The sequence below is a fragment of the Vulpes vulpes genome, chromosome 1, assembly GCF_048418805.1.
Source record: "Vulpes vulpes isolate BD-2025 chromosome 1, VulVul3, whole genome shotgun sequence".
Lineage (NCBI taxonomy): Eukaryota > Metazoa > Chordata > Mammalia > Carnivora > Canidae > Vulpes > Vulpes vulpes.
In genome coordinates, this window is record NC_132780.1 from 196,688,307 (window position 1) to 196,706,715 (window position 18,409).

The window sequence follows — 18,409 nt, forward strand, 5'->3', positions numbered from 1 at the left end:
TCAAGTACTCTCAAAGTATAAGACCTGACAAAAAGAAGGAAAAACAACATTGCAAACAACTTACGTAATTCTTCTGGCAAGTTGCTGGTTTTCAGAGTTCCTCTGGCTGGAAGGTTACTAGGGGGTCTAGGGACAGCAGCTGGGGGTGGAGCCTGGGGACCTTGTGGTCTCAACTCTGCAGGACACTCCAAGGACTCCTCAGGAACTCCGGCTCGATTTGGTGGCTGGTTATACAGTTGGTCCCTGGAAAAGAATACATTTAGAGTAGAATTTTCGGAGGTTTTTTTTTTTTTTTTTAAATACTTATTTATTTATTTACTTATTTATTTAATTTACAAAGGCAGACCCAGAGAGAAAGAAAGCCTTTAAGACACCAGTGAGCCAGCTATCTCTCCTCTGCCTCCGTTTCTTTTCTGAGCCAGAGGGATGAGTGTTGCTTCATTGAATTTTAGTCAATAAGTAATCCGGGCTGGCTGCCATATGTAAGGACCCGTGCTAGGGGTCGAAAGAGGGAGCGGGATTCGATTTCTCCATTCAAGGACTGTCTAATTGGGAAGATAAGTGGTGTGTACAAAGGCAGACATGGTCACCAATAAAACCAAGCAGTATAATGGGTGACATACAGGTTGATGTTCTAGGCATTCAGATGGAAAGACAGGACTTTTAACTCATGATAGATAACACTTAATTATGTATCAAAAGGTAGAAAAGGACTTGCAGGTTTCAGGTCTTTATGTTGTTGCTAATATATGGATCAAAATCTGATTTGGAAGACCCTTTAGAGAAGTTTCTACCAACTTGTTAAGTGGCATCTTTATTATTTTTTTGGTTGCCAGTGCTCCCATGAACACTGTGCTGAGAACGACCAGATGCCCTCGTGTGAGATTTGGAAAGCCAGGAGAAGTGGAAGCCCCGCTCCTGCCACCTCCGGGGCTTCTGTTGGTAAGTGCTGCCTTGAGGTGCTGAGCTCCTCAGGAAGCATCCCAGTGTCCTATTAACCAGCTTCCCATGTCAAGGGGAGGGCACAGGCATCCATCCTTGGCCAGTGCAGAGCTAGCAGGCATAGGATGGATCTAGCACCTCCAGCGGCGGTGGCTTCCTGATTCTAGACTGTTCCCTGGCAGCATGGCCTCACATGAAGAGCTCTCTAGGGGCCTTCTGATCTTGTGCGTCTCTCACGGTGACAGAGGAAGCAGCTTCTTGGGTGTCCTGTCATGTGGTGCTGCTCTGGGGTCATTCCTGGAAGCCTGGCCTAAAGCTTGCTCCTCCGACCTCCAGCAATCCTGTGAGTGCCCACCTCCCTGTGTGAAATCCCTTCTGCTGAAAATAACTCCAGTTGGTTGTTTTCTGTAACTGAACCCTGACTGATAGGGGGACCACCACTCACTCAATTTATAATGTTTTATTTCCTTAAAAAAAAAAACTCTGAAGGACATGTGGCAAAATGTTAACGTTTAAAATTCCAGGGAGCGGGAACATGGATGTTTGTTATTTGTTGTATGTTTGAGATTGTGTTATAATGTTTTTTTTTAAAGATATTATTTATTTATTCATGAGAGACACAGATAGAGAGAGGCAGAGATAGAGGGAGAAGCAGGCTCCCTGCGGGGAGCCTGATGTGGGACTTGATCCCAGGACCCCGGGGTCACACCCTGAGCAGAAGGCAGACGCTCAACCACTGAGCCACCCAGGTGTCCTTGTTTTATAATTTTTTAAAAAGACTTTATTTATTTATTTCAGACAGAGCAAGAGAGCATGAGCAAGTGGGGTGAGGGGCAGAGGGAGAAGCAGGCTCCCCACTGAGCAGGGAGCCTGACATGGGGTTCGATCCCAGGACCTCAGGATCATGACCTGAGCCGACGAAGGAGGACGCCTAACCGACTGAGCCACCCAGGCGCCCCACGGTTGTTTTATGTTCTAAATTTTAAAAACTGTTTTGATTACAAAATCGATGTGCATATGCCCCAGTTTTTATAGATTGTTGCATATGCTTATATTTTTACCCAAAAGAGCAATAAAATTTTTGAAAGTCTTATGCAACAGGACTTAAAATAAAATTGCACATAATCCCAAGTGTGCTATATTTCTAAAGTGTGACTGTTTGAGGACATTATTTTTATTTTAGATTTTTATTAATATATACGGGGAAAAAAGCCCTATAAAATATGCCTTCATCTAATGGGGATCCAGTTCCATATCCTTTTTGCATTAAATTCCATTGTACTGAGAGTTGCTTGGTTGTTATAAAGGACAATTACTCATTTGATAAAAAAAATGTTAAAGCTTCATTAATTTAAAAATCTTCTGTGTAAAAACAATATTCATGGATGTTAATGACAGTAAAGTTTCCGTGTCAAGGTTCCCTTTCAAATTTATCAGTAAGAGGAGGATTGGCTTCATTACCTGAACTTATTTTTCATTATTCCTAAAATGATAAAATAAACCCAAGGAGACCATAGCAGGCTTAAACTGATGTTACAAGAACAATTACTCTGTACTAACTTTGCAATTCTTCTGTAAACCTAAAAATGTTTCAAAATAAATGTCTTAAAAAAATTACTATTGCTTCCCCTGTTCAGTGCCAGTGGACGTGTTTCATAAAGATGCTTACATTTTGTTTTCTTGGACTTTTAGATATTTCTTATGCAAGAGTTCTTGCCTTACCTGGTTGTAAAAATCACATTTTCTTAATTTCATTATTTAAACTCCATGTGATTTTTTTGAAGTTTATTTAAATCTCTACACCCAATGTGGGGCTTGAATTCACAACCCTGAGATCAACAGTTACATGATTCTGTGCTTGAGCCAGCCAGGCTCCCCAATTCCATGCGATTCTGTTCTCAAAAAATAAAGGCCCTTTCTGGAGAGAAAATCTGGAATGTGTGGGCTTTTGAGGAACAGGGGAAGAGGGCGTGTGCCTTATCAGCCATTGTAAATAGAATGAGCTTTTTTTCTTTTAATGGACTGTCTGAGCTAATTACCAACTTTTGCATTTCTGAAAAATCTGCTTAAATAGGACCTTTGTATCTCATTCTGTTCTTAAAACAGAATATAATTTTGCACTGAGCGTATATAAAAATTGTGCTTCAGCAAGAGCAAACATTTCATCTACTCTTCGATTTTGTCTTAAATTAAGAAGTTCCATTTCTAGGAGTCCCTCCTCTGTATTTTAGATCCGTAAATCAAGAGAAAGGGAAAATGTGAAGAAGGGATCAAAGGAGAACAAGGAGGGGAGAGATGACTGAAGGTCAGATTAGACAACTGGTGTGGTCAAGCAAAACCAGAAATGGTTTTCTGGAAGAAGGTATAGGGAAGACCTGACAATGGCATCCCATGCGAGTGGATGCTTAGATTATAAGAGAAAACAACGGGCTTTTAAAAAATGCTACTGAGAGCTAACAGAGGGTACAATTCCAAAGACCTGGGTTTAAATGGGTGTAGCAATGAGGGATAGAAGCAAGAATTTCCTACTGGTGGAAGTCAATCACAGTAAAAATAAAAATCTCTTTCTGGGCTCAGAGGCCAGGTGACCTGGCAGCAAAAGGAGAGGGTGTCACGTGGCATCTTAGGGGCCTTTCCTTGGAGAGAATTTTGCCAAGTCACCAGTGGTTTTGTGTGTCTGGTGAACAGATTCTCATCCATCAGCTTCCATTTCGACCTGACTCGAAGAGTCTATGCCCCTGTGGGGCTTGGTCTCTACCCTGGGTGGCAAACCAATGGAGAGTTTTGATACATCTTGATCCCATTGGCGTCATTCTTTTTCCCATTAAAAAAAGTCTGAGGGGCCCCTGGGTGGCTCAGTGGTTGAGCGTCTGCCTTTGGCTCAGGGCGTGACCCTGGGGTCCTGGGATGGAGTCCCACGTTAGGCTCCCTGCAGGGAGCCTGCTTCTCCCTCTGCCTGTGTCTCTGCTTCTCTCTCTGTGTTTCTCATGGATAAATAAATAAAATCTTTTAAAAAAAGGAAAAAAGGTCTGAACGTTGGCCCTGTCATAGTCGTACCTCGGGAGCCCCGGGGAGGAGTGGTCTCTCTGCGTGGGCCTCTGGTCCTGGTCCCAGGGGCTGGGGTAGTTGAGGAGGACCTTCTGCACGGGGTGCGGGCCCCTGACGCTGGCTCCGGGGAGGGGCTGCCCACGCACAGCCGGCTGGACCACTTGCTGGTAGGCCGCTCGAGGGTGGTCGGGGCCACCTGTAGGCGAAGACAGCAAAGTGATCAGGGCGGAATAACTCCAGCTCCTTCGTGGGAAGGACTAAGCTCACTGCCAGTGTTTGTCTCCGCACGGCGGGTTCCAGATATCACTTACCACCTCTGTAATGTTTGCCATATTTCTGTACTATTATTTACTTGATAGTTTTTGTTAAGTTGAGTCATTTTTTCCCTAAATAAAAACATCTGCGAAATCACGAGTTTGCTGTTCTAATTGGAAAGCACAGAGCTCCACGCAGGCCTCTATTTTAATAAGATACTTAAGATAATCCAACCATGGAAATCCTCTCTCACACCACCATCCCTACCATAATTTTCCAAGTTTCTGGAGTCTGAGACTAGGAGAAATTATCTCCAGAGTAGATGCTCCAGCTACTCTTCTTCTTTCCTTCCCCCCAACGGGACATATCACACACACACACACACACACACACACACACACACACACACACGTAAACCATTGCCTTAGGAAAAAGTAAATGAGTGATGAAAACTTGGCTCGTACCTCTGGGAAGTCGCTAACCAGTTGGCAACACCTCCCAACTTACTTGGTCTTCTCTTGTTAAAATTGACACGCACTCCGGGCCATAGCAGAGGGAACAGGGCAGGCCTTGGGGCACAGCCAGGGCTGGTGGGGACTTACGGGAACATGTAACCTAAGAGAAAATGGGTCCCAGCCAAGCCCTGGAGCAGCAGGGTCCCAAGGGAAGAAGGGCGGCCTGCCTGAGCTCATGAAGAAGAGAACCGAAGGCCAGAGGAGGGATGCAAGGCAACCAGGAAGGGTGAGAGGGCTTCCCTTGAGGGAACTGCCCAGGTCCCCAGGGGCTCAGGAGTGGGAAGGCTACGCATGGAGATGCGCCTTAGGGGTGGGTCTAGCCTACACAAGGGTTGGAGAGAACCAAGTGAATGGATAGTCCTGCAGTGTAAACCCTGAGTACCTCCTAGTGATCCAAGCACTGCCACCTTTGCCCAAGAAGTTCGATGACCCAGGAGGCTTAGCAAGTTACAACAAGAAGGAACCTTGCATTTCAAGACAACACTTACTGGCCTGTATCCTTTTTCTGATAATAATAATGATGATGATGATGATACAGTTTTCTTGCTGTGAGGGTAGGACACATGCAAGAAGGTAAATCAAAATAAAACTAGCAACCAAGCAAATCACAGACAAGGTAGGTGGGAACCAGAAGGTAGTGGGGGTGGGAATGTGGCTGAGGATTCTATTCTTCACGTGGCAGTTAGCAGCCATTGACGTGCCTGGGGACATAGCCTCAAGTCACTGCCTCCGGGTCTCCACCATCTGACTCAGGGAACTGGGCTGGGTGGGCCTGGAAATGTGTCCAAGCCAGTCTCCCAAACGTGGTCACATTCCCTGGGTTCAATCTATTGTCTGCTTTGACACAGGACACCAGCCAGGTCCTTCCCGTCCGTCTCTCCAACCCGGGCTGTGTCCTGGCCCTGCCCCCGATGCCTGCCCTGCAATTGCTTAGGCCTGGCCTCAATGGTAGGGGCTGAAGGAAGGGCAGGAGGATGAAGGGATGCTCTGGGATCCGTCCCAGCTCCCTGGCTGATAGAGGACGTGGAGAGCACCTCCAAGAGCGGGGAACACAGGACCACAAGATGAGATAGCCCACACAGAATTTGTTTCCCGGCCTTCCTGGGGGGTGGGGGAGTGGGGGGGCAGGTCACATACATTCCAAGAAGTCCCGATGGTCAGGTGGGATTTCAGGGCAGCAGAGCAGGTTGCTAGAAAAGGGGAAGAGTGCCCCTGCCATCAGGTCACCTGGTGGAGGCCCAGCCCTGCTTTTAGATGAATCTTGGACGAGTGGACCACTTACAAAACCAGCTGCAGCTACAAGGAGATCTCCTCGTGCATTTAAAATCCTCCCTGCACGATTGGATCCCTGCCCCTGCCCTTGCCCTTAGCCCCTCATATGCTCTTGCAAGCTCACCAAGCCCCAGCTATCCTCCCTGGTCATCCTTCTTGAGCACCCCAAGCCTGTCCCTACCTCTGGCACCAGGAGATGGCCATCCTCTCCGCCTGGCGTGTTTGCACTCTATCTTTACAGACCAGCTTCTTGTGGTTCTGGGCTCAGCTCAGATACCACCTGTTCAGAGAGGCCCACCCCTCACCCAGTTGCCTTATCCTACCCACCCCACCATCCCCACTTTATTTCCTTTATAGCATTTCTCATATGTTTGAATAAGCAGGACTCTTGTCACCTTTTTGTCCGCCTTCCCTACTAGCCTGGAAGCACAGGCTGTGTCCGCTGGCTGCACGTCTCCGAGCACCGCGCTGGCCCACAGGGATGCTCCACCAACGAACCAACGGACACTGAATGGTTTCAAAGCTAATTCCCCACACACAGAGAAGAAGACACGAGATTGGCTACTTATCTGCAGTCCCCACTTTGTTGTTGTTGTTGTTTTTTTTGTATTTTTTTGGTATTTTTCTCCCTCTGATGTAGGAATGAGAAAGACAAGGTAAAAGAGGAGAAACTCTGCCAGTGGCCTTGGAAGTTTTTAATGTTTGCAGCCATTTTTTAAAATCCCCGTATCCATTAATAAGTGGCTAATAATGTTTTATTTGCTTTAAAAAGGACTACCAGGCTCTAATCATAGGGTTTGTTTCTTTTCTAGAGAGCGGATGTTCATGCTCTTAATCAAAAGCCTTTGAATCAAGGTCATATGATTTCTAACAGATTATTTCCCGCACAACATGTTTTTGTCTCATAGCAACAAATCGTGTCATTAAAATCACTAAGGCATGTGGGCTAAGGTTTGATTAGCTGTGACTTTCATTTCTGAAATGGCCACCTGCGGTAGCGACTGCACCGGCTTACTTAGGCGAGCAGATGAAATGCTGCACCTTACCAGTCTTTAAAAAAATTGACAGTAGGGCCCCCGATGCTGTGGCTTTGATTGTTTAAAACAAAGAAATACTGAACCCCAGAGGGTCCATCAAAAACCAGCTTTCCCTTTTGTAAGTGAAATCTGGTTGCGTGGGGAATTGGCTAAAGGGAAACGTTTATCAGACGAAGAAGTATCTTTTCATTGCTCACGTTTTAGTCATTCTGTTCCACGATTTTGACCAAAGCTCGCTCGTTTGGTCAAAACCGCCAATAGGCCATCGTGGCTGGCACTTCCTGAACACTCGCCACATGCCAGGTACCGGGCTAAGTTCCTCGTTTGGGATGATGGAGTTCACTTTTCTGTTTTCTGGAACCCTGACTTAGACTAGACCCCAGCCCGTCCCCGAGCGCTGCTCGGTCCTTCACCCGCTGCGCAGCTCGCCTTGCTCCGGGCCGCGGGCTGCTCCTCGGGCCTGCACCAGGCCACCCTCCCGGCTTCCCGCCCCTTCCTACCCTTCCGATTTCAGCTCACACGCGTCCTCCCAAAGGGGTCTCCTCTCACCGTCCTATTCGTGCCCAACACCCGTTTTTTTCCTTCCCAGCGCTTCCAACCGGTTTTCTTCGCTGCTCCCTGCTTCCTGGCTCCCCAGCCGACTGCGGCCTCTGGGAAGGGCCACCTGTGCCTTAATTGCCGCACCCCCGGGGCCTAGCGGCAGCCTCGGGACATAAATATTTGTTGAATAAATTGATAAATGAATGGACGGGTGCTGAGGCCAAGTCCATTCACCTCTCTCCTCCTCCCTGAGATCAGTAAAGACGGCCTTTCCGGGCCTTGACATCACGAGGGCCGTGCTCCCCATTAGGGAGGACTCCTCTCCCCGGGAGGCAGGGGACAGGCTTCTTTGTGTTCATTCAACAAATATTTGTTGAACCTCTATTGCTAGCCATGCAGTGAGCATAGATAAATAGGATACAGTTTCTCTGAGTAGCTCAAAATAGGGAGAAAGAGAAAATCTGTGTGTCCGTGGGTGTCTGTTTTGAAACACAAACCCACACTTGTTAGTATGTGAGAAGGGGAGGCGTGCAAGTCGGCAGCCGCCTACTCGGTAGACTGAAGAAACTCGGCCCCGAAATATCTCCCCCACTGACTCTGTCCTCGGTCCCTACGATCCCATCCAGAGACTATCCTGCAGGAGCTGGAGGATAGAAGGTGGGACGGACGACAGGACAGTGATTGGCGAGCGCGGGGACTCCTCCACCGAGGCAGGGTTAATCACAGGACAAAAACCCAAATCTTGCACACTCGTACATGGGTGCCCAGAACTGTGTGTCGTTCACCAACCCCGTGATCCTCCTGGCCTGGGCACACCCGGTCCTCACGCTTGGAATTTGTAAACCAAATCCTAAACGAGGTTTTCCACTTATCAGTCAAAACATCCAACATTTTTCTTCCTTATTAAGAATGGTATTAGGGGAGTGCGAGAGGGGAAATAAAAGCCGATGTTCAAGTTGTCAAAAAGCACGATGATAGGACGCAATCAGTTTGGCCAGGAAACAAAATGACCAACACACACTGTGACCGGAACAGCCACAGCTGGTTACAGCTGTGGTTCCTGAAAGGCAGCTCCTTTCTTTATCATTTCTTCCATCTGGGTAAATTTTTTCCCCTTGTTTGTAATTGTACATGCACCCTGGCAGACAAATAATCACTTTTTCGGGTTCCTATGAGCAATAGTGGGCGTATGCCCACAGTTTTATTTTATCCAGTCTTCTTGGTAGAGAAAGCAAACATTTTTATAGTAAAATAAGGGCTCTTTAGATTTAATACATCCTTCCCCCCCCTCCCCGCCCCCAATTATTTGCATCATGGGTTTCATTTGATTGCAGAGCCATGATCTCCGTTCTGGTGACCTTCAGTGGAAGGATTCAGAGACAATCCCAGGATTCTGAGACCCTTCTCGGGGGGCGGTCGGGGGGCAGGAGGGACAACACGAGCTTATTCTACTTCTGCTTATTCTCTGCTCATTTTCACCGGCTTTGAACTTTTTTTTTTTTTTTTTACATAAAAGGGGTGACCAGGAACCATCTCTGCTTTAGCTTGCAAAGACGAAAGTATGCCATTTGCATGGCGATCATTATTTATTTATATTTTCATTAACGGATGAGGAAGTAATGCTCTTGTAAAGCCAAGTAGAACCACGTAGCCATGGTTTCCAAGGGCACGAGCATCCCTTAGGTGAACAGCTCTTTTGAAGTGGTTTTGTTGGCAATTAAGTGCAGTTATAGTCCTGACAGGAAACTAAGCATTTGTACACCTGCCTCGAATGCTTAAAATCTGTGTCGGCGGGAGGGACCTGGGAGGGGCTGCAGGATCCACGTAAGTGATAACAGTAATAAGGGCGACCGCAACCCGTTCCCTTCCCATCCTGGCGCCTGCCAGCATATTATCTCATTTAATCTTCAGAGTGACCTTCCCGGGGGCCATTGGTGCCCGAGGCCTCATAAAGCTTCCTGGCTTGCAGTGCCCTGAGGAAAAACTGAAGCCCGGGGCTTCCCGGACAAAGCTGGCCCAACCCTGACCCCCTCCCCTGGGATTAGATGCTTCTGGCAGCCAGGCCAGGCCAAAGATAGGCTCAGGGGAATGAGGCTGCTGCACACTCTCATTTCCCCATATTTTTCTTTCCTCAACGTCTACTTATTTTTAATTATAAAAAATAATACCTGTTTGCTGTAACCAATTTAAGAAAAGTATATAAGGTTAGAAGGAAAAGCCTGAATTCCCTGCCCCTCACCCCACGCCAGGATCACTGGCAGCAGTTGAGGCCATCCTTCCAGACTTTGCACGGTGTTTAAGCCTCTATAGCTTTTAAAAATAACACATATGGAATCAGCACTGCATCTTGCTTTCCCACTTCATCTTTTTTATGTCGGAATTACGTATTTTATTCTACGTAACACCGGCCTAGCAGTCCGCTATATCAATAAACCACAACCTACTCCTCTGTCCCCGACTGAGTGACATCTGAGTTGTTTCCCTTTTCACTCTACCACACCGATGCTTTACCAAACCTCCTCGTTCATGGTTTTTTTTTTTTTAGATTTTATTTATTTATTCATGATAGACACAGAGAGAGAGAGAGAGAGAGAGAGAGAGAGGCAGAGACACAGGCAGAGGGAGAAGCAGGCATCATACAAAGAGCCTGACGTGGGACTCGATCCAGGGTCTCCAGGATCACGCCCTGGGCTGCAGGCGGCGCTAAACCGCTGAGCCACCGGGGCTGCCCTGTTCATGGGTTTTTATAGGCCCATTTAGGGTTTCTGAGGGAGAGATCCCACAAGTGCGACTGCTAGGCCAGAGAAGCAGAGTTAGAATTCTGATAAATAGTGAGTCTGCCTTCCAGAAGATTTTACCAATCGACACTCCTACGAAGAATAGGTGGGGGTGTTCGTTTCCCCACAACCCCACTAACCGTGGAGGTCGTCCGAGGGTTGTTGGTTTTTTTTCTCTGTTTTGCACACCTCATTAGGAAAAGGATATCTTTAAAAAATTTTGCATCTGTACATTTTTCTTAAATTTAGTAATTAAATTAAATTTAGCTTGGTTTCACGTGCTTAATGTTCGTATGTCTTCTGTGCATTATTCCCTTCTCCTGCCCGAATTCTCTCCTCTGCCTTTCATCACCTCTCCTCCCTCCCAGGGCCCCCAGCGGCCTCTCCTCCCCACTTCAGTGGAAAGGAATAGGGCACCCGGGGAGGACAACACAGCTGACAAGAGAGAAATCTCATAGCAGATATTAGAGCCTGAAAGAGTCTCCAGTCAGGGATGTTTGCATTTTCAAAGAGTCTGCCCAGAGGGGGCAATTTGTGCTCACCTCCCACGACTGGACTGCTCATGGTGTCATTTCAGGCATCAACACACACACAAAATATTTGCAAGTGGGAAGATCTATCTGGGATCCTCAAATCATACTGAGTTAATGCTTTCTTTGTCTGTCACAATGAGGCTTTCTCCTGTTAGCGGATAAAGGGAACTGCCTGGGACTTAATATCACAAAGCCCTTACTAAGTATTCAGGCTTCTACACGTTAATCTAAGGAATTAATCAGAAATGCAGATAAAAAAGTATGTACCTGATGTTCGTCCTAGCTTTGCTTATTGGATCAGAAACTGGAAACTATTTACATTGTCCAGTAACAGAGAGTAGCTTCAAAAACAAGTTGATGGAATCCATCTGATAAAATACGGCGCAGAATTTTTAAATGATGCTGGAAGAAGTGCATGGAAAGTCACTGGGAATTATTTTAACTTTACATCAAATATATATAATCTATTTATATATATCATATATACTTAATATATATATTATATATATATATGTATATATTTTAAGTCAAACCCCAATAAGGAATTATAGTTAGGAGATGGAAATAGGGATGGGACGTTTAGGCACATTTCAATTTTGCCAGCAAACATATATTGTTGCGGATCAGGAAAATGATCTTTAAATGCAGATTGTAGAATGTTAGAAAGTAGTTTATGGCATTATCCTCACAGAATTATCCCCTTTGAACCTGGAAATCATGGAGAAATAAATGCGCCCTGACGCTGCCAAGGTTCACTCCTCAGTGATTCATCCTTAAGGAACTCTGCAACCACACCCGTCCCATTACTGGGCACTTAGAGCAAGCAGTGGTGTCCACAACCCCCAACTGGTGACTTCCCAACCTCCAAGACTCAGGGTCCCAGTTTTAGGCCTCAGAGGCTCTTTCTCCCCGAGCCCTGCTGCTTCCACAGCTCCTTGGCCTCACCCTTAACCTCACATTCATTCCTTCTTTTTTCTTACAACCTTGTCTTCTAAGTTCCTTTACGACTCAGCTCCACCGTCCCTCTGGAAAGCTCCCAGACCCATGCCTCCTTCAGGCTCCGTTTCCTCGTGCGCTGCCTGTCACAACGCCTGACGTCAGTATGGCATCTGCTCACAGACCGCCCAGGCCTACCTCTCCCTCCAGAATGGAAGCTTTCGTACATCAAGACAAAAATCTCTCCCTCTTTTTTTTTAAAAAATTATGAATTACGCTGCTGGTCCATTCACTTTAGGAAGCTCTATATGCAATGTATGTGGACCAATACGTAAATAATTGTGATGGTTACCGCATTTTGGGTTATTTCTATAATTTATTTTAAAACCAGGCATCAGGCCTTTGCTCAGATTCTGGTCTGACCATTTGAACTGCTTTTTGTACAACATTTATTTGTTAAGAAAACTATCATACCTCACAGCCCTGTTATTTCCCAGTGGACTCAGCGGAGACTAAACATAAAATATGGGGATCCCTCGGTGGCTCAGCGGTTTGGTGCCTGCCTTTGGCTCAGGGCGCGATCCTGGAGTCCCGGGATCGAGTCCCATGCTGGGCTCCCGGCATGGGGCCTGCTTCTCCCTCTGCCTGTCTCTCTGCCTCTCTCTCTCTCTATGTCTATCATAAATTAAAAAAAATAAAATAAAAAATGGACCAGAGCACCTGGGTGGCTCAGTCAGGTAAGTGTTCGCCGTCAGCTCAGGTCATGGTCCCAGGGTCCTGGGATCAGACCCTGCATCGGGCCCCCTACTCAGCGGGACACCTGCTTCTCTCTCTCCCTCTGTCTGCCGGTCCACCTGCTTGTGCTCTCTCTCTCTCTCTCAGTCTCTGTCAAATAAATAAAACCTTAAAAAAAAAAAAAAAGAATTGTAATAGACCTTTTGTCTCAATCTGAGACTTGATCACTTTCAGAAATGCTTACTGCGATGACACAATGTATTTACCCAGAAATAATTTACCGAGAGTCTATATATGCTGGTCACTGTGCTAAATGCTGGAGAATTATGGATTAAAAATATACCTTTGCTGGGGCACCTGGGTGGCTCAATGGTTAAGCACCTGGCTCTTGGTCATGAGACTGAGCCCTGCTCTGGGTTCCAGAATGGGTGTGGATCTGGCTTAGGATTCTCTCTCCCTCTGCCTCTGCTTCTGCACCCTCCCCTTCCTCACTTCGTGTGCACGTGTGCTCACTCTCTCTCTCTAAAATAATAATAATAATATACCTTTGCTGATATGCTTGATGTGCTGGATGGAGAGGTGGACAAGTCCATGAGTAGATGCCATACTGATACTAGGTGTTCCAAGCGGCAGAGCGCCAGGAAACTGAAAGACTGAAGGAGGGATTGATCTGAGGAGCTTTCCAGAGGGACCCTTGAGCGAAGTCTTACAAGGTGTATACGATGATGGTTGCATTAAGTCTGCAAGCATACTACGATTCACTGAATTGTACACCGAACTGGGCCAAAGGCGAACTCTACAGTTTGTAAATTAGATCGCAATAAAGCTGTTAAAAAAGGGTCTACGTAGAGCTGGGTTAAACGTGCAAGGAGGGGAAGAACATCCTGGATAGGGAAGAGCAAGGGCGAGCACTTGCAGGTGTGAAGCAGGTAGCCGGGGTCTGGGGACTGTGGTCCTCGGGGGTGGGGGTGGCCAGGGTGTCAGGTAAAGGCCGGTGGATGGAGCATCCAGAGGTGTTTAAGCAATAGCATCGCAGGAGCAACTCAATCTCCAGGTAAAGGCATGAATCCAGAGCATCAAGAACATTCTGGGATTTTGACTGAAGGCCTCTTTGCCAAATCTCAGATGGGTTAGAAGCACGCAGTGAAGGAAGAACCCGGATGCCCAAGCATTAAGACGACAAAAATATACCCTAGAAGCCGCTTGGGCCGTCTCCCCGCCTGTAGGCAGGTGTCAGCTAAACTAACCGAGACGGAGGGGTCTGTTTCCCCTGGAAGTTTTACGGAGAGTAGGTTCCCAGTGGGGCAGGCGCTGGGCTAGGATGAAGCATCGTCCTAAGGCTCCCGGCAGGTCCAGGCGCTCGGGGACAGCCGCCCCCGGGAAGCAGAGCCGGCCTTGCTGCCCCGACCGGTCTGGGCCATCTGGGGCCCTGGCACCAACACGAGGCCCCAGTTTCCTTAGTGACCCAGCCCGGAATGTCCAGAGGGGTGGTGTTCACTTACATGGCACCTGGTGGTAGGGACCTCCGGGACAGTGGTGGTGACAGTTCCACGGAGCATGCGGGGGAGGGTTGGGAGGCAGCAGCTGTGCACACGCCGGGTACCTCTGAGGTTCGAACTGAGGGAACTCCCGGGACCTGAGAGGCCCGGGGAGGTCCTGGGGGTAACACACGGAGGTGAGGGGCAGAGGCCTCTCCAGCTGCCGGATGCCCAGCACGTCCTGGGGCTGGGAGTCGTAGCCCGTGTCCACCGTGGGCGGGTCTGGGGCCGCTGGGCTCCTGCGGGGCCAGGGCCGCTGCACCGTGTCGTGGCTGCTGTGCCAGGCGCCGGCCGAGGCGCTGGGGCAACTGTGGTCTGAGTGGTCGGAGTCATGGCCAGTGTCAGGGGAGGCCGCTGAAAGCTGAGATCCTGGCCATTGATTCTGTTTTTCCATAAATGAAAACTGCTGCCCGGGAGGGGAGGCTCCGACCCCAAAGGGCCGGTCTTTGCCCGGGGCCGGGTGTCTCCTCCAGAAGCTGTCTTCCGTCTCCTCCAGGATTTTAGTGCGCAGGCAGGTGACCTGCTGGGACACAGGCCGGAGGTGATTTGAAAGTTTCAGGGGTGGGTGGGCCTGAGAACAGTCTCCTGCGGAGCAGTGAGGGGCCGGGGGAGCAGACGAGCCGTGGGGGGCCATGTCCCCTCGGTCTGGAGCAGGTGGCTCCGACTCCTCCTCCAGGGAATCGCCGGGGATCGGCTTCAGTGACTGGCTGGGGTATGGTTCGGATTCATCGACCTCCACGGGGACGCTTCGGTTCATTCTAGTTTCTGGAACAAGAGCAAACATGCCACAGCCTTAGAAGACAGATCATTTCTTGGAGTCTCTACTTTATGACCTTAAGGGACCTCATTCAAGATGTGGTTTCAATTTAATGGCAGCGTGACACCAACGTGCTTCAAAGCCCCGGTCACGGCCACACAGGGTTGTTCACTTACTCTCCAGGCAAAGGCTCAAATGCTTATTAAGATATTTTTCTACGGAAGGAGACTTAAAGGATGTGAGCGACGGTCACGTGGTAGACGGCACGACGGGAGGACAGACAGACGGAATCAACCGTTAGTATGCAGGGGGCGCCTGGGGGCGCACAGCTGAGCGGCTGCCCTCGGCCCAGGGCGGGACCCCGGGGTCCCAGGATCGAGTCCCCCATCGGGCTCCCCGCAGGGAGCCTGCTTCTCCCTCTGCCTGGGTCTCTGTCTCTCTCTCTGTGTCTCTCGTGAATAAATAAATAAAATCTTTAAGAAAAAGCCAAGTATGGAGGAAAGAGACATTATCACGCGGGCTGCCTCGTGGGTGGGTGTAGATGCAGAAGTCGCGTGTGGAGGAGGATACACAAGACATCGGCATGTGGGTTGCCCTTGAGGATGGAGTGAAGGAGGGAGAGAGTTTTCACCTTTTAAACATTAACAGTTTTGCTGTATGGCTATTGCCTCATCACACACACACACACACACACACACACACACGATTTTAAAAAAATAGAAAAAAGAAAGCGTGAGTTAAAAAGCATTGAGAAAAGGTCATAGTGACATTTTCCACTTAACAACTGTAGATTGTTTGCGCGACTTCGTTCCCTGCGGCGCCGCGCCCGCAGTCAGGGTAGCCGGGACCAGCTGGTCTGCGGGGCTCCAGCCCGGCCCCTAGCCCGCAGGCCGGGGATACTGGTCTTACCTATAAAAATAGAACTTCTAATCAACACGACAAACCGAGAGAGAGCATTGGCCTCCCCACCGGCTGGACGACGCCCCACGACACACGGGCTCGCTCCACGTGGGCCTTGCTCGGGGTTTGCCTCAAAACCCGGAGCACACACGGGGGCTGCTGCGGGCACATCCGCTGCACGTGGAGCTCCAACCACACGCTCGCCGGGGGCCTGCTGGGCCTCTCATCCTGCCGTGCGCCCCTTACGGCTCTAAGAACCCCCTTCCCTGGAGCCCCGCACCCAACCCCATGGCACCCCGAGCGCACTGCCAAATCATCCTCAGTGCCCAGAGACCGGCACCCCCCACTGCCCCTCGGCTCCCGGCCCAGGAGGGAACGCTAGCCCTTCTCTGACCCTCGCCCGGCCAGACCTGCCCCCCTGCTGCCAGCCACCTTCGTGCTGCACTCTGGCACAAGAGGAAACCCCTTTAGCTTCTCATTCCTGGCTGGCCCTCCCTCCCTGCCTCAGGCTACCTGCCCCCCACCAACCTCCCTTCTAGGCAGCTGCTAGCCCGTGGCCTCTGCAAAAAAAAAAAAAAAAAAAAAAAAAAGAGAGAGAGAGAGAGATTTCATCACCTCCGTGGATTAGACCTTGCAAAATTGAACAGGAATCTACCGCAAACACAAGTGTTTTCAGCAAATAGTTGAAACCATCCATGAATATTTCTGAACGCTTACTGTTGGGTTTCCTGTCTTTCCTCTTCTATAGCTATGGCAGGGGGAACGCCATCCAACACGCTCTTCAGCTGGCCAGGGACGGCGAGTCTTTGCTGAAGGCCTGGCCGAGGGTGGTGTGAGCTCCTGCGAGCACCCGTGCGGCCCCCGCTGCGGGGGAGGCAGGGGCTGAAGCGCGCCAGTCAGCCGGCAAAACGGCTGCAGTGCGTCCGCCCTTTCTTGTCCTGTGATTCACTCCCCTCGGCGCCACGCTTCGGGTGCCACCGTTTGCGTTGTCCCTGGGCTTTTAAAGGCCTTACGAGTATTTCCCTAAAAAGTGGCAAAAGTTGCAAAGTCTCTTCTGGCCAGGGAGCCTGCAGGGGCTCAGAGGGAGCTAATGGAAAAGGTGGGACCTGCTTCCCATCCCGGTGGGGTGGGGGCTGGGGGGGCTGTGTAGGGTCCTGGGGCCATTGCCCACTCTCCCCTCCCACCATGCCCCAGCCTCCAGTGCAGATGTCCACACCCACACTTGGTCAGGTCCACCTCAGGGGAGGGCCTGAGTGGGGGCCGTGCCTTTGCCCAAACCCTTGCCCTGGACCCTGCACTTTGACCCTGGCTGGGAGATAAAGGACCCACCTGGCCCTGCTGGCTCTGTCGGAGCTGGCGGTCCCCATCCAGGGGGTTTCTCTGGTGACATTCCCATGGGGCCCTGATGCACTCACTGAGAGCCCCTCTAGCACCTCCCATGGACCCCGGGGGTGGGGAGTTGGCGGGGGTCTGGCTGGGGTCCCCTTCCTATGCCCAAGGGTCTGGGGTCCAGCCCAGCTGCCAAGTGACCTTGTCCCAGCTCCCTCTCCCCAGACTGGCGTGAGTGTGCGTGTGTTCGTGCTGAGTTTCTATTTCATATTGCAAATATAAATAAAGACAGTTTAAATTCCAAAAAAAAAAAAAAAAAAGGTGGGGTCATCTCACAGAGCTGAACAGCTAAGGTCTACCTGATGGTGGGAATTCTACAGTTAAAACGGGGCTGAGGGGGAACAAATGGCCCCTCCGAAGGTGGGAAGGGCCACGCGGCAACGAACGGCCTCTAAGGAAAGCTCCGGGATTGGCAGTGCATAAAGATAAATCTGACCCTCGTGGTGTATACGTGTCACTATCAAATATTCAAACGGCACATGATTACTGAACCCTACTGTCTGTCCAGCTCTGGGCTGTGCATCCTCCTGAGGCATGAGCCTAACGAAACCTTTTTTTAACAATAGGTGACACCTACAAGTGACGTGAAATTCAAGAGTACAAAAGGGTATACGGTGAATGGTAATCCAAAGTATTTCTAAAGACTTAAAAAGCATTATTCCTACCTCCATGTTGCTTGTGATCCAGATCAAGAGCGAAAACTAATACAGGAAATCAGAGACCCTACCTCAGGGCCTTTGCACTTGCTGTTCCTTCTTCCCTGAACACTCCTCCCCCCAACACATCTGCATGGCCTGCTGCCTTTCTCCTTCAGACCTTTCTTTACTCAGCTGTGATCTTCTCTGACTGAGGTCGCCCTGGCCACCCTCCCTAAAATGTTTACATGCCCTTCTCACTCCCCGTCCTCCCTGCTTCACCATCCTCTCCAGCAATCACCACCATTCCACATATTACAAAATGCACATCATAAATACAGACATCTAACACATCCCTTATTTGTTTATTGTCTCATTCCTCTCCCCAGAACTTACGTTTCACGAGGGTACGATTTTACTCTTGGGTTCATGGCTATAGTCTCGCCACCTAGAGCTGTACCTGGAGCATAAATATTCGTTGAATGAATAAATGATTGATGCCTGTTTTAAGGAGGGTACAGATCCCTGTAGCTGGAGGGATCACTGACGGTGAGGATGTCAGGCTCCTTGGCGGGTAGCAAGGAACATTTGGTCGGCCAC

At 49.3% G+C, this 18,409-nt stretch overlaps 1 protein-coding gene across 1 annotated transcript in view; it reads right to left on the reverse strand.

Moving 5' to 3' along the window:
- Positions 1–18,409, reverse strand: part of TRAF3IP2 (TRAF3 interacting protein 2) — a 41,908-nt gene that overhangs the window by 13,596 nt on the left and 9,903 nt on the right. Inside the window, exons 2-4 of the mRNA XM_026005815.2 lie at positions 14,093–14,893; positions 4,000–4,186; positions 65–243 (exon numbers count right to left, since the gene is read on the reverse strand). Coding sequence (XP_025861600.2) covers positions 65–243; positions 4,000–4,186; positions 14,093–14,885 — 1,159 coding nt within the window. The 5' untranslated portion in view covers positions 14,886–14,893. The remainder of the gene's footprint in view (positions 1–64; positions 244–3,999; positions 4,187–14,092; positions 14,894–18,409) is intronic.